Genomic DNA, 16291 nt, shown 5'->3' on the forward strand with positions numbered 1-16291 from the left:
AATCCTTCACATCTGAGATGAAAATAAAGCAACTATTGAGATTATAGTATTTTAAATGAAATCCATTCCCGTTGAATCAGTTCTACTTAACGTGACCTAAAGCTGGCAGAAAAGGGGAAACTGCTAGAGATTAAAATGCAAGCAAGTATTCTCTGAAGTGAATCTGTAGCCATAAAAGTTTAATGAGAAAACAAAGTCCAGACGATAAAAATACATTCTAATACTTAATCAGTCAAGCCATCAATAGGCTCTGCTCCGTTGTTTGGCGTTTTTCTGTTTGTGACACTGGCATACCGAGTATAGTTTGAGGTCTGATTTTAAAAAGGGAGTGCGAGTAAAGTGCGAGTAAAGTGCGGCCCTCCGACTTGGGGCCAATTCTGTGCCTTGTTGTCTTCTGTGCACCTCACCTTACCATTACTGGGCACGAGTACCACAATCTTCTAACTAAACTGCTTTTCAGTGCATCTCAGCGAAACTTCTGTTCCTTGTGCCTTATTGTTTTAACATGTTAGGGTCCTTTGGTGAATGCACATATTTTACCTTCCATATGTGGCCCACTTTGTACCTTGTCTACATGATTTAAAAGGACACTTTTTTTAATGATTTGAGGGGTTCTGCAACCTCCTTTTTGTAAACAGTGGCGCAAGAGGAGGTTTCTCGCTGCCCTTAAAAACAGGTTTATCCCACCTTCCCTTCTCTTTTCTACTTGAGCTGTCTGAATCGGATACACACGATTTCCTGTGACATCAGCCCTATGGGCTTACTTTGTTCTGTGTGCACTTAGCCACCGGATCCTGCAAGGCATACTGGGAGCTGGATAAACCTGTTGTGACCACCAACAGCCACACCCTGTTAGAAGCAACAAAAAAACTGCTGCAATGGGAGTGGTTGCGTTTTGAACTGTTATGTTTCAGTAACTGGAATCTGCAGTGGGCTGCTTCCCAGCTGCCTTGGAATTGAAATATAGGCTGGAGGTCTGCTTCAGTGTCCTCATCTGAGACCTGTATGAACCCCACAGAATAGATTTTTGAAAGATTTCTGAGGAAGGTTCTCCGCCTCCTCTGAATTAGTGCTGAGACACAAGGAACCCTGTCATTTTCTACTGTCCTATATTGCAGCTCTTGGATGATTGGCCCATCCTGCCATCTAATTCAGCAAAAGCTAATCAAAGTGTCTAAAAGTACCATCTACTTTTCACTAGAGATCAGATGACAACTATCCTGTCACAGTCTTCAAGAGTTTGTGAGCCTGCTTCCTTATAACAAAACCTACCTGCACTACCTAACGATTTTTTTCATCTGTGGGACTCCCTGTCACCCTTTGACATCCACTAGCTACGCACTATCCAGTATTCCTACTCTCCAGTTCCAGGCCAACAACCACCAGCGCTCAGGTGGTGAGACACCATCACAAACTCTCACCCTCTGAGGTTGACTGAATCTTTGGACTTGGCGAAGAGTGTAGTAGTCAGAATCATTCAATCACAAATCAGTGACATTATACCATAAACAGTACTAACACCATAACAATTTGAGCACTAAATCAAACTCCAAACCAAATAAAGATTCAAAGCTTTATTACAATCCCCAAGTTAATGTCACGTAAATGGTGCACAAGCTAAGTTATAAACATACTGGAAAAACATGTACTGTTAAACATTCCAAATAAATAATATAAATTAGCAACAGTACAATATGCATATAATTTTTAACATTCAAAGCAGATGATGGTGACATCAGTAAATCATCAAAATACAGTTTTAACATTCAGTTTCAGAGCTGGGCCAGTCTTAGCACTAATCAGAATTGGGACGTGTGTGGGAACGGGCTAACACACGAGGGCAAAAGCAAAAATAAAGAAGTCAAAAATAATGTGGAAAACATCTAACCAGGACAACTAACTCTTAAAAAAAAAAAAAAAAAAAAATATATATATATGCTGGAGTAAGTGACTAAGCTAAAAATGTAAATAAGAAGCCACATTTAGTTATACTTCTCCTCATGGAACAGCATTCAGGATAATTCCACAGGAACAGTCACCTTCTTCCAATGCCAGTTGACAGCAGCATCAGGACAGTGCAGAACACGAGCTGCACACAGGACAGATCAGTTCAGAATTAGTTGGCATAATTAGTACTGAACCACATAACATAATAGGGCAGTTAGGACTATGATGAGGAAACTTATCAGGAAACTCTGAGAAGAGATGTGAGAACAGGCTTAGAACAGAAGTAGACAGCTTCCAGACAGTAGGAAAACTAACTCTCTGTTCAGTTTCAAAGTTCTTCACTCATTAAAATAACCAAAATCCATTTGATTGGTCCCTCAGGCAGGCACCACCAAGTTCTGATACTTTTAAAAAATCTTCTCAGCAAAGGTGCATTGTTCATACTATGACTACATGCAATTCTACCGAAATATTACATTTTCTAATAATTTGCTACTTACAGTTCTTTTCTCAGGACCCACAATAAACTACATCAATATTCTTTCACATCAACGCTGTGATTTCCTGTCCGATTCGACAGCTAGAATAAATACTGTTACATTCACTAAATTTTAAACGTGTTCTTCTCCTGCAGTTCAATAGAACATTCAACATTACATTAGCATCCTAGACAAATGATTCAGGTCACAGGGGATGGGATAAATACATCATTTTCCATTGCGGCTTGCAAAATGAACCTTCAGGTCTAATCAAGTGAAGGAAGCCTAATTGCAAATATTATTCATGTTGTCACAGCAATTTTAAACATTTTTTTTTTATCATGTTAATGGTATTCATTTAAATCAGTACAAGTGCATTTCATTCATATGCAATTAATACTCTTAATACATGTTATTTGTACTGTTTCTTACTAAAATAATACTTTCATATTAATATTCATTAATAATTCATTCAAAATACAAATGCACAATGTCTTCATGTTAAACGCAATGTTAAAATGCGAATGGTAGGCATAAATGCCCACCACTATTTAGACATGTACACTTTCATTTCTGCGTTTTCTCTGTTAGGCCTTTAAAACTATAGGTTTATTAGCTGCCATATGCTACTTCTAAGCCACTAGTTTATTAATAAAAACTTTCTGTCTCTCACTTGTTAGTGGAACACATAACTTAGGGGTTCCAGAGAGCTGTTTATCCCTTTATTTGTGTAGGTAGGCATAACATATCCATCTTTGTGTCACAACACTGACTCCTTTTATTTATAGGACCTAATTTCTGGACTGTTGCCCAAGTGTTGCTAGCACCATAGTGTTGCAAGGTGGCTGACACTTTTGTATTTAGTAAACGCTTAGACCGCAGGCTGTTCAGATTTTACTGATCAAAATATTGTTAAAACTCAAAAGTGAACGTTAGAAAAATATATAAACAGTTTAAGGCTTTGTCAAAGTTTTCATGAAGTTGCCTGAAGAATGTTGCGTATTTAATAGTGAGCAACAAGGACCATCAGGAGGATAATTGGTATTAGGATCCGCTCCCACAGAGTTGCTTTGGTCTATTGTTTCAATGAAAGAGGATCACAAACCTGTTTTGTTAAACATCACATTACCAAATGCAGTGTGATCGTTATTATTTTAATGATTGGAACCGTAACTTTTGTGTAACTTGGGTTTTCAGGGTAAATACCTTGTGCTTATTTTGTGGGATACATTTAAAAAAAAAAATTGTTTCCTTTTTACTGTACATTAACATTTAAGGTGATATTTTTTAAAATAAAATTCTGGCAAGAGTTTTCACCTTTTATCGAGAGCAAGACTTTGAATCTGAAGCATCCCTCTTGGAATGCTGTACCACGCTACCTCCAGGCATCAGAGAGGCTTTGGAGCCTCCGTTTTCCGCCTCAAACCAAGTACCTAGGTCTAGTACACAGGGAAGACCTGCAGTCTCACCCTATTTACCAATATAGGTGGTACCAGAATATGGAAATATTGAGCATGCGTGTGTCATGGTCATGTTTCCAGACGCTGCCTGGGCATTTTACACTGAAAATTATTTGGGGTTGTTTCAACTTTAAAGGTCCCTGTAAAAATCTATTCTATTGTATTCGAACGTTAAAGCTGTTCGTCAGCTTTTTGATAATGTAATGTAGAATATACATTTACAGTTCTGCACAAAGACAACTGGCTTGTGTGTCTGCATATAAACAGAATATCTTTCTAAATGTTTCCGTAGCAGATCATTAAAAACATCCTTGAGGATGCAGTTAACCATTCTTTTCCCCATAATTATCGGCAAAGGGTGTTGAAATTAAATGGATTATGAGTCTAGTATTGCTGAGGGGAAAAGTGGTGGCTGGAGAACGAGGAGGAGGTTTTGTGAGTTTGATATAATTGCTCTAACAAACATTGCGGCTTCCTAGAGTGCCGTTCCTAAAGCTATACATATTGGCGTCCTGGGGCCCTTGTTGCCATTGTGGCCGATTCTCATTGTCCTCTAAATTGAGATATTTCACTTCCATCTGGTTCTGGCCCCGGTGCAAATGTGCATCTCTGGGATGTAAAGAGCGTGAACAGCGTCGAGACCTGAGGAGGCTTGTGGATTTCAGGATTTAAATTACCATTTGAAATCCATCCCGTTTACACCACCGAGCCTCCCTGCGTGTGTACAGAACTTTCCAACTGAGCCAGCTTAAGTCATGTGGTGTGCCCTACTTTGATCACTGTGTCAGCCAGCTTGTCAGGCCACTTGCACTATTCACATGGGACCGACCCGTTTCTCGTTTGTGTCATAGACACTTTCACCAAGTGGGTTTTTCATTGCTAAATGAGGTGGGCAGGGGGGCACATCTGCCAATTTGTATGCCTTTGGTGGAAGTCTTAATTTTATGTGAATCTTTCTTATTTCACTCCTGTGGTGAAGCAAACCTCGAGGAGATGAAATAGTTTGGTTTTTGCCTCATTGGTTCCATTTGTGGGCATGCTGGTAGCGCACAAAAGCTGTCATTCAAAAGTGAATAGAAGTTTTTAACGTACATAAATCCGCATTCTACAAGGAATTAGTTCGTACCAAGCATCCGTGTTCCATGCGACTTCTCCTTTATTGAGAAAAGCTCTTCTCAGTCATTTAGGTGCTTGAAGTCACGTTTCGTGTGAACTTTCCGCCAGCTCTTTCCATCTGCAAGAAAATGTAAACTTGAGTTTAGCTCTGAATAAAAAAAATATATATATTTATTGAATTTTCTTTTTTTTGTTTCCCTTCACCAGTTGCTCTGAGGAGGTTTCTACCTGTTATCACTCACCAGCCTTAGGGATCAGTACAATGGCTGCTAACAAGAACAAGAACCAGAGCTCGCTGGTGCTGCACAAGGTGATCATGGTTGGCAGCGGTGGTGTCGGCAAGTCAGCTCTCACTCTGCAGTTCATGTATGATGAGGTAAGATGACTCTAGCACTGCTGCTATGCCACCAACTACACTTTTTTACATACCAAGATATTTTTTTAACCTTTGCCATAGCCCTAGGTTTTTCTTAAGTTGAGTAGCAACTTCTAGCGATTTTGATACATTTCCAGCAAAGAGCACCATAGGGTGGGGAGACGTGCCTTCATTCACAGGAAGAGCTTTCCATGTGAAATGGGAAAGCAGTTTCTCTTTCCAAAGGTATTGACTCAAACCATTGGCGAAGGATTTCCGTTGTGCCGCTTGCACCATAATGGCAATAAAAAATGCAAGAAGGGGAAAACATGACACAAAGCTTCCTTCTAAGCACCCACACATGGACTCCATCCTAGGTAAAATCTGTCTGTCCCCATCCCTCCTTCAGTTCCGGAAAGAACCGAAGACTACTTTTCTTGTGCAGCATCGAGCCGTATGGGAAACCTTCCCACAGCTGAACCCTGAGCATGTAACCTCCCCTAGCCCTTTGAATACTGCACTATATCCTGATCACCCATCTGCATACCCCTTCCCGTTCAGTCTTCCTTCATGCCTTCCTTAGGACCTTTTACTTTCTCCCTCTCTTTTATCCCTGGCCCAACGCCTACCTTCCAGCCTACAACTTTAAATTTCTCTCTGTAACATGTTCCATTGTTTGTTGTTAGGTTTGCTGTATGTAACACGTCTGTCTCTAAAGCATGCACATTGTCAGTACTGTACTCTTGAACCCGAGTGTGCTATACTTTATGCCATATGATTATAATTGTTACACTTTAATTTTCTCCAGGGAGAGATGGGTGAATTTGGTCATTGATGTTAACCAAAAATCATGCTTTTGTCTTTAATAGTAATTTTCATTAGAAAGTGTTCAAGGCTACATTAACTTGTAGTCGCTCAGGCTTGTTTTTCTAATCCTGCTATGCTGGCTGGCTGTTTCATGTTAGAATTAATGCTGCCATTTAAATTGGCCTTTTGGAAACACAGGTAGTTTAATGATGCAAGCTATGATGCAAGCAAAAAAATGAGCGTTTGTCCAAAGTCTTGAAAATCTAAAAGAGCAGCTTTATGAGCGTCCCAGTTCAAGAATTTTCTGTTGTACTGACATGTTTGTTTAGGAAGTACAGGTGAGACATGGTCCATGTCTTTCTATATAAAGAAAGACAGTACATCAACAACAAACACTATAAGGTACATCCCACTTGCTGTTTCCCCCTGTTCACCTTTGAGGATTCAGCCTCCAGACTGTAGGAATGCACTGGGCCCAGGGATAGTCTCAGCTTGTATCCTGTTTTAGCTTAGTTCATTATGCACAATTACAGAACCCGGTTGCACCCAAGAAATCACCCGTTGCTGGTTCTGAGGCAATCTCTTCCAATACAGTCGCCCGTGGGGAAAGTGCTTTGAAATTAATATTGCTGACTGGGAACTGACCACAATACCAAACTACCCAAGAAGTTCTTCTCCATTAATTGGATCAGTTCTGCATCGCGGGATCCTCACTGTTAGTCATAAATCGAGAATATTCCCGCACATTTGCAGGGACCCCGGGACACTTTCTGTTCAAATATTTCAAGTCAATCTGTAGATGGGGATAGACACCTCCATGTCCATAAAAACAGGCCTTGCTTTTTTGAATTTTTTTTTTAACCAGAAAAATGTATCTTGTAATAAAGTAAGACCAGTTCGCAGCACCCACTTGAAGGTAACGTATGGTCATTCACAAGGAACCTAAATGCCCTACCAAAGGAGTTTCTTATACTTTAAAGTGGAAAAGAGTTGTCAGTGTGCTTCCATAACAATAACGATGCATAAAATGTCAAGATGCCTTTTTGCCTTATTCATTTGGCTCAATCAGATCTACAATTCAATTCCATTAAAATTACCTTAGCTGGTTTTACAGCATACAGAAAATAACCTTCAGAAAATCTTTCTTCACTATGCCAGTTATAAAAGATTTCTTGGAAGGATAGAAAAAACATTTTTCTTCCCTCCTCCACTGGAGTTAAATCTAGTCTTATCTAAACACATGGCTCCTCCTTTCAAGCCAAAAACCTAAATGCAGCACCTTTCTTGAAAGGTAAGTTTTTAGGGTAGCAATTGTCAGCAAGGAGATTAGTAAGATCCAAACTCTTTCCTCTGTAGGCCCATACAGAGCATTTCAAAATATTTGGGTAGTGTTAAGAAAACATCCATCGTTTTTACCCTAGTTTGTCTAAGATTTTCACATATATCAGACAATCTCACTTCTAGTATTTTTCATAATCCTTTGGCAGCCGAAACGGCCCTTCATTTGTTAGATGCTAGAATTCCTACATTTTATTTGGACGGAACGAAGTAAGTTCTTAAAAGAAATCAGTTGCTATGGACTTCTGAGATTGGGTATGGCTTCCCCTAAACAAACCATTGCTAGATGAATAGTTTTTTGTATTACTCTTTGTTACCAAGACTCTTCCTGGTAAGCCTAGAGCTCATTCTCCATTTAGCAAAGCAGCATCTGTTGCCCGGATAACAAAGGTTCCATAAACAAAAATGTACCAAGCAGCCACATGGAAATCTGTTCATATGTTCTCCATGCATTATTGTTGGGATAAGGATCTAAGAACTGACACTTTATTAGGTTATTTGGTCAGGCAACACTAAAAAAATCTTTTTAACGAAGTATATTCTGACTTGCAATACCATTTGTTAAAATATCTCTGTAAATCATTTTTCTTATAACTGTGCATTGACACCCATGGGTTATGGATATGCTTCCTACTCTAATCTATGTTCATGACAATCAGTGAGGATCCTATGATGCAGAGGGAAATGTTACTTACGCGTAATCCTAGTTCTGCATCCTACGTATCCTCACTGAAGTCGTAGTCAACCCTCTCTCCTCTCTGGTTATCAGTCCAAGTATTTTCTTTCTCAATTAGGGCATATCACCATTCAAAGAAAATTGAGGCTGTGAGCGAAATTCCAGTACAGTGCACACTGGGAAGGGAAGCTGCTGACTTTATAAAGCAACAATGTAATTTTCTCGGCAGATTTTGCACTCTTGACCTGACAGGAACCTATTACTTAATTTTTCTCTCACTGTATGTAGGTAATATTTTCTTTTGACAGGGTGCAAAATTGCCTTCATCAGTTGATGCATTGTGGTCTTACTGTGTCAAATTTGACCCTTTTCTGGTTAAAAAAATCTGTATTAGTAGGCTGTTCCTACTGATACAGGAGCTACCACAAACTTTTCGAACATTGAGGTGCCTTTCCTCCATCTACAGATTGGTTCTAAATATTTGGAAAGAAAGTGTTGCATGGTACCCGCAAGTGGGTGGGAACATCCTATGTTTATGACTTTAGTGAGCATATCTACGATGCAGGAGTGAGATTACCACTATGCTACATTTCCTTGTAAAGCTTAGCCGCCACTGTTGGTTCTGGTAAATATTTTGACCTGCAGATTATAATTCATAGTGATGGCACAGTGGTTTAATTCAAGCACCTCACCTGGATGCTAAACAAGTCTCAATTAAACTACAGCCATCACCTGTGCACCATCTTCTCAGTGCCACCTTCAGTCAACCAGAGCTCCTGCTGTGTACTCTGGTTATGAGCTATAATAGTCCTACTCTCCCATGCTGGAAATGAAGGCAGTGTAAGTGTCCACTATCTTATATGCATTTGGTATCTGTCATATTTCAGTGTCTCTGAAGAACAGAAAACTCTGATAAGGGTCTTCTAAGTCTGCTATGATTCACTTGGTCAACCCAGGAATATTTACAGTGGTTTGTTGCCTCATATTCCTCCCTTCTCTATAAATCCTGGAGAATGAATAGTGATTTTTACTGCTCCATCCACCCATTCTTGTTGAGGGGAATACTACACAGTCATCTTAATGGTGTGCTTCAAGCATATGCCCCCGGTACCAGTCTCCTTAATATATTTGTTTCTGATCGAGTTCCACAAAAGCATGCATCCACCTCATTAAAGGATGTCTCTGACAAAATCTCTGCTCATGTTAGTCTCCGTTAGCGATACTAGAATCTTTAAAGGAGACACAAATATGATGCTGTTAAAAGCACAGTGCCTTCATTGGGCGTACCTTAAGGGCAGGTAGTCTTCTTTTTTCAGGAAAAGCCATTAGCCACTTTGAACTAGATTGGAGATGGGATTGCCTCCTGGTCCAAAACCTAATCTATTTTGTCTGCTCTGCTTTGAAACTCATATGGTGGTGATTTCAGTGAACTAGACTTAGATAACATTCATGATAATTATCTGCTGCCTAACATATTATGCCCCTAATACAAATGGGCTGATGTTGCCACTTTCCGTGTAGAACAAACCCTTGGTTAATTTGTCCTGATGGTCGACACTAGAGATCGAGATGTATGATGCTTGTGACCACCAAAGATCTCCTTAAACTATCCCAATAGGTAAGATGACTTTATTCATAGGCCCGCCACAAGGTTAAAATAGAAGAGTCGTTTACCATTTTATTATATCGAAATGTTTCTGCTTTTCTGCAAGCCGGCTGAATCTAAGAAAACACATGTGCATTGGGCGATTGAACTGAGAAGCATCTCAGTAGCTACTTGGCCTCAAAGTGATTACTGCACGGCAGCAATAAACCTTGAATTCTAGATGGGTAACTGTGAATAACAGGGATATTTTTTATTAACTGTTTCTGCGTGACATCCTGAAATGAGTGAACGTCATAGCTGCCCTATGAGATCACCATCCCATATTTTTCCACAGTGAGGAGACCAAAGATATTAGGTGAGATACTCACAGCTTTCCCTTTTCCCACTTGCTACTTTGAGGACTTTTCCTGAAAAAGCCCCTAGGCAGTTAGGCCCCTTCCATTGCTGTCTAAAGTTCTTGGGTTCATTTGCAGTCCTACTTACCAGCTTGGAAAAATATCCATAAGAGACGGGAATAGTAGAGCAACTGTTGAACTATAAGTATTAATTACTACTGGTGTTAAGTGAAGTAGTGATCAAGTATTTTATAACCTAGATCTGCTGCTGAATACATGCCCCTAAATTCTGCCTTTAAGCTTCTTGAGCAGCAGAAGAGCTGCATGCTTAGATAAAGCCACTGATTAGGAATCTTAAGGATCCATAGAGAAGGCATCGAATGTCTGTTTGCCTAAGTAGCACCATTGCATTGTCTCAGATCTGCCATTGCAGGGCCTATGGTGCAGTTTAATACTGTGATTACACCATTACTGCCGCTACAACTTCTTATTTAAAGCCCTTTGCTAAGCCTTCAAACTCCCCTTTTTCTCCTCACAAATCACCCTTAAGGTAGGCCCTAGGTAACCCATAGGGCGTCAGGGTGAAGTTTATTTTAAAGTTGGGACATGTACTATTAAGCTTTACACGTTCTGGTAGTGAAAAACTCCCAAAGTTGCTTCTCACTAATGTCAGGCATACTCCTCTCATAGGCCAGCATTAGGAATTCCTTCATAAACATTTTAGTTCTGACTCCTGATCTGAAATTAGTAGTTACATCATGTTTCATAACTTTGGAATGGTAATGATGAATCCTCTTTACTGGTGAGGTAGAATTTAACATTACTATCTTTGAAGTAGCACTTTTAAGTGGACATTCTCTGCAATTACTGTCCTGTGTGCCTTACAGTCTGTCTGCTATCACGTCTGGATAAGTGACAGCTCCACTTTATGCATTCCCGCCAGACAGCCACAAACACTGGACAGTTAAGTGTGGCTGAGCATCAAGCTACACACATCTGCATTGTGATGGCTGGTAGGGAGGAAGGGGCCCCACTACATTTCAAAGGGGTAGTGGCCTGACCCCACACAAAGGACTGATTACCCCCCACAGAAGGTCTGGAAGACAGGACTGGATTGAAAGGATTACTTGTGCACTTCAAAACCACTCTTTGAAGTCTCCCCCACTTCAAAGGCATTTTTGAGAATAAATATTGGGTCTGTGACCCACCCAAATCAGACACTTCTGGAGCTGAACCCCCTCAGAAGAACTGCTGTGTTGCCCAAAAGGACTCAACTGGTCTGCTTTTCTGAAAGGGCTGCTCTACCGCTTGTTGCACTGCTACCTGCTACTCTCTGACCCCACTGGAAGGACCTGGCCTTCCCTCCAAGAGTAATCTCCAAGGGCTTGTTAGCTAGCCCCCCTGTTCTCCCCGATCTCTCAGGGACATCAAAGACCTTGCTACCAGCTTAATCGGCTTCACCCCCCTCCCCTTGCCATAGCTTCCCTACGATCATCAGCGCTCTGCTCTGGTAGGCTCGTGCTGCCATATGGTGATGGTCCACGTTGGGCTCAGCCCCTTTTGTTCTGCCGAGATACTGCTTGCTGCCCCTCATGCCGGTTATCGCCTGTTCACACCCTCAACATGAGTGTGAACAGCTGTCCTGAACTGTGTACCGAGTGAGGGTACCGTCGACTGGGTTGCTGCAATCGCCGCAGCTGCACAAGTGACTCCCCTCAGTTCGGCCCTCCCTTTCCGCCATGCTTAATTGCTGATCGACGCTGAGAATCCAGTGCTGATTCCCATTTCCAGCCGAAGGAATCTGCTCGTGGCAGACGCTGAGGCCCCAGGGGCAGCATACAGCACCAAAGAGCAGTGCCGGAATGAGCCAACATCCTCACTTGAATCCCCCTCAAGGTACTTTGTAGTCACACCCGAAGTGGGAGGATTCTGCTTCAGATCAGCTTAACCTAGTCCTGCGGCAGTGCACAGAATTACTATGCGATTATTTGGGACCGGGTCCAAGTGGTCCACGCTTTCACTTGATCAAATCACCTCTTTTATCTTTGTCCATTGAATAGTAATATCTCTTAATCTATTGATGGAAATGTTGTCATTTTGGCCCCGGTGTGGAGTCTTTCTATGGTGTGTTCAGTGTGTTACCGTATGAGTTATTGCACAAATACTTTACACATTTCCATTTAAGTTAGGCCTGCCTGCTCTGTGCCAAGCTACCAGAGGGTGAGCACAGGATAATTTAGGTTGTGTTGTGACTTACCCTGACTAGGATTGTGATCCCTACTTGGACAGGGGCAAACCTCTGCCAGCTAGAGACCTGGTTGCCAACAATGGTGATCTGCTGTGAGGATAGGACTTGTGTTTGTGCAGTGTCATACAGTAGCTACATGTACACTACCCATCCACATTAAAGACTATCTCAAATTTTTCTGCAATTTTTCCCTGCTTCGCATTTTTGATACATCATGTCGCTGGCTGGTTTTGCAAGTGGAACCATGGAGTTTGAACTGGCCTAGCTGGAAGTTTATACAGTTAACCAATTGAAAAACATCTGCAAGAAAATGGGGGTATCTACCTGAGGAGCCACAAAGAAGGTGGAGTTTCAAATGGCACTCCGGGGCTGGGCAGTGGCCTGCTCCCAAGAGAATGACAAGTTGGAGGAGCCTGTGGAGGGCTCTGACGAGGTACTATCTGTAGCAGTTTAAGGGGAACACCATTGGATTTTTGGCCCCTGTGAGAGTTGGGATCAGTGTCTCCAATTATGGCCTGTTCCCAGAGGAGAGGGGAGAGAATTCCAGCTGCAGTTGGGAAAACTGAGAATGGAATCTGAGGACAGAAAAACTGAAAGAACCTTAGCAGAGAAGACACTACTTATGACTCATGAACTGAGTCTAAAAGAGCTGGACATTCAGGCCAGGCACTCAGAGTTCAGCAGTGATCATGGCACAATACATACAGTACCTGATGGCGAAAAGAAGGTTTGTATACCCAAGGATCTGGTGCCCAGTTATGTGGTGGGAGATGACATTGATAAGTGTTTTTCTGCTTATGAATTTGAACTGAAGGTCCAGAGGGTTCCTGAAGAGCACTGGGGTGGGTCTGTGGAAGGACATGCCTACACTTGGGAGGAACGCACTTCCAACACTAGAGGTTGGGGACAAAATCAAGTGCACCTCAAAGAAAACTATCTTGGTTACCAAACTAGGGCTGACTCCCGGGAAGTATCACCAAAGATTCAACGACCGCCAGAAGCTCCCCAACCAATCCTGGGTAGATTTCATTGATCACTCCAGTAAGACACTAAATGGCAGGTTGAGGGGCAGCAAAGTTAATGATTATGTTAAGTTGTACAGTTTAATCATGAGGTAGCACATGCTCAGTATGTGTTTTACAGGGTTGTGTCAGCACCTAGTTGACAGTAAGCTGGGTGACCCCAGAAGCTTGATGAGGAGGCGGACCTCAAGGCTAGCACCAGAGTGTCCAAAATGATAGGGGAAGACCACCCTAAGGCTGTCAGGCCAAACACTGTTATTGAAAAATTCACAGACTTGTGCCTGCTTAGAAACGAACAGGGATTCATGTGTACTGTTGTAGAGATGGGCTTTGGGGGACATCCTTTGGGAAATCTGAGGTACATCTTGGGTGTTGACCTGCTTTGTGTGTCTGCAATGAGGCCTGGATTAGACTGTGAATGTAGCAGGTAAATGTGGCCTGTATTAAAATACACTGCAAGGCCAGTGTAATCCAGATAGAATCATCATGTAGCACTGTTTTAAATGTTTAGCTTCACTTACATTTGATTATTATTGTGTTTGTGTCGAAGCTCTGACCATAATAAATGAAAATTCTTTGCCTTCTTTTATCTCCTTCACCATGTCTTTCCATCAGCCAAAGAGTTAATGAGGTAATGAAAAAGTGCGTGCAATAGGGGCCAACATGGAAGGGGATTCAAAAGTTTGGATCAGCATACCAAAAAATTGAGATCCTGTACTAGTGCCTCTTGATTCCTCACTCAGGCTCTGGACGTGACAGAGTACTCTTCTTGGTGCATTAATGCCTACTTTAGATGTGAAATCAAGGACAGCTTGTGGGGTGTGGGGACGTGGCTTAAGGCTGATGGCGACAGCAGCAGCTTGAAGAGCTCCTGAGCCAGGGGCCCAATATTCCCGTATTCTGGTGTGCGTCCACTTCTAGAGACCTGGCAAGGTGGTGAGAACACGCTGAGAAAACTAGCAGGACCTTTCTGAACTAGGAAAGGGTGCGGAGCGGGCCTGAGCGGTGAGGAGAGAGATAGCGAGGCGGCAGACTGAGGAAGACAAGATGGCGGCCCGAGAGCCGAGGTTGTGCCTGAGTCCGACTGAGGAGGCCTGGAGCTGCCTTCCAGAGAGTTGGTGGCAACTGAGAGACTGGAAGACCCGGGGGAAACAAGGACGTTGGCAACAAAGTCCCACCCCGCGGGCCCCGGAGGAAGACATGAATTGTGAGGTGACGTGAGAGAGAGGCAGCCGGCCAGTGGCATTAGTGCTGAGGGTCCGCAGCTGCTACTGTGGAGAAGATGGATGCCACGCAGGCCCTAACAAAGGGAGGTAGCAGTTAGCGCAATCAGTCGTTGACCAGAGTAGTTGGGAAGAGAAGATAGAAGCTCAGGGGATTAGGAGGAGAACTGCAACAGTGGGGCAAGGCGGGGCCTCCCCTGCACTGAGGAGGGATGATACAACTTCACAGACGGGAAACTACTGATGAAGGAATTTGTGCCCTGACAGGGCGGCCTGGGAGAACAGTCTGCGCTGGAAAAGATTACTGATGTTCGCAGTGGGCAAAGTTGTGCTGGTACAGAGACAGAAGAACTGAAGCCACATTGTTCTGCAGGATTTCCCAGGAGGGGGAGACACAGAAGTGACTATTGGTGTGGGGCACCTCCAGTGGGTTACTGGGACCACACCTGAAGTGAAGATCGGGCTGTCTTTAAAAAAAAGTGCAGTGGGGCTGGGGGCTCTACTGATAACTCCCTCCTACAAGGTGTGCTCAAGACTTTCCAGTGCGGCAGATGGTGGCATGGGGGTCCCCCCCCACCACTTTTAGCCTCCTGTTGTGGGTGGGTGGTCTAAGGATAACACTGTACCATCCTGGGCCATGGAAAATCAGGGCAGTAGAGATGGGTCTGTTTGGTACGGCCTGATGATGCCACTTGATGGATAGGGCCAATTAACAGAGTCGCTGCACAAGAAGGAATGCTGAGGGGGGCACGTATGCCTCAGACTGCCACAATCAATGACTGCTGCGGCACGAGGAGGTGAAGTGAGAGCGAAAACAAATTGGCTTTAACTCACCCGGTCTTAAGCGACAGCAGAGCTAGACTTGGTGGTACAACCACAAAGCGCAATACTACTGATCTGAAGGAGGTAATCATGGGGAAAGCTGCGAGGAAGAAAGACATTGTCCATCCCGATCAATGAGGAACCGGATGCAGAGGGGCACGACGCTGCGAGATGTAATCCAAGCCATAACGGCGACGAGAGGGATCAGAAACTAAAATTGATACGCTGGAGGCAGATTTGAGTCTACTGAGAGATGATCACCGCCAACTGGCGGAACACATCACCACTACACAGAAGGAGGTGGCAAGCCTGCCCTTAGCGCTCGCGGAGCTAACAATTCACTTGACAGCCATAGAGACAAAAATGAAAACCTTAGAGCTGCGAACTGAGGGTGCTGAGAATAGATTCCACCGCAACAATATCTGACTAGTAGGGTTGCTAGAGTGAGTAGAGGGGAACAGCATGATCACATATCTAGAGGGATTTATTAGGGCCCAGTTTTCTCAGGAGGGCCTATCACCATTTTTTTCCCTTGAACAAGCTCATAGAGTGCTGAGTAGACAGCCCCTGGCAGGGGCTCCGCCACAGTTGGTGGTGGCAAAGCTACTGTTTTATAAAGACCAAGACTACCTAGTGGAGCAAGCCAGGCGGAAGGAGGAGCTGGTGGTGGGCAACAACGGTATACCGTGACTTCCCATGAAGTACAGAAACAATGCCCTACCTTCAATGAAGCTAAGACTCCTCTGCCATATTGGGGGGAGGGGGTGACCTATAGCATGCTGTTCCCAGCGCGCCTTATGGTGGCGGCGGCTGAGGGGTCCTCTTTTTCCCTACCCCACAGGAAGTCTGGAACTGGA

General features: G+C 43.1%; 1 protein-coding gene across 1 annotated transcript in view; it reads left to right on the top strand.

Annotated features, from left to right (window-relative positions):
• RALB (RAS like proto-oncogene B) overlaps window positions 1–16291 on the top strand; it is a 210043-nt gene that overhangs the window by 125857 nt on the left and 67895 nt on the right. Inside the window, exon 2 of the mRNA XM_069224620.1 lies at window positions 5210–5378. Coding sequence (XP_069080721.1) covers window positions 5265–5378 — 114 coding nt within the window. The 5' untranslated portion in view covers window positions 5210–5264. The remainder of the gene's footprint in view (window positions 1–5209; window positions 5379–16291) is intronic.

Source organism: Pleurodeles waltl, chromosome 3_1 (assembly GCF_031143425.1).
Source record: "Pleurodeles waltl isolate 20211129_DDA chromosome 3_1, aPleWal1.hap1.20221129, whole genome shotgun sequence".
Classification (NCBI taxonomy): Eukaryota; Metazoa; Chordata; class Amphibia; order Caudata; family Salamandridae; genus Pleurodeles; species Pleurodeles waltl.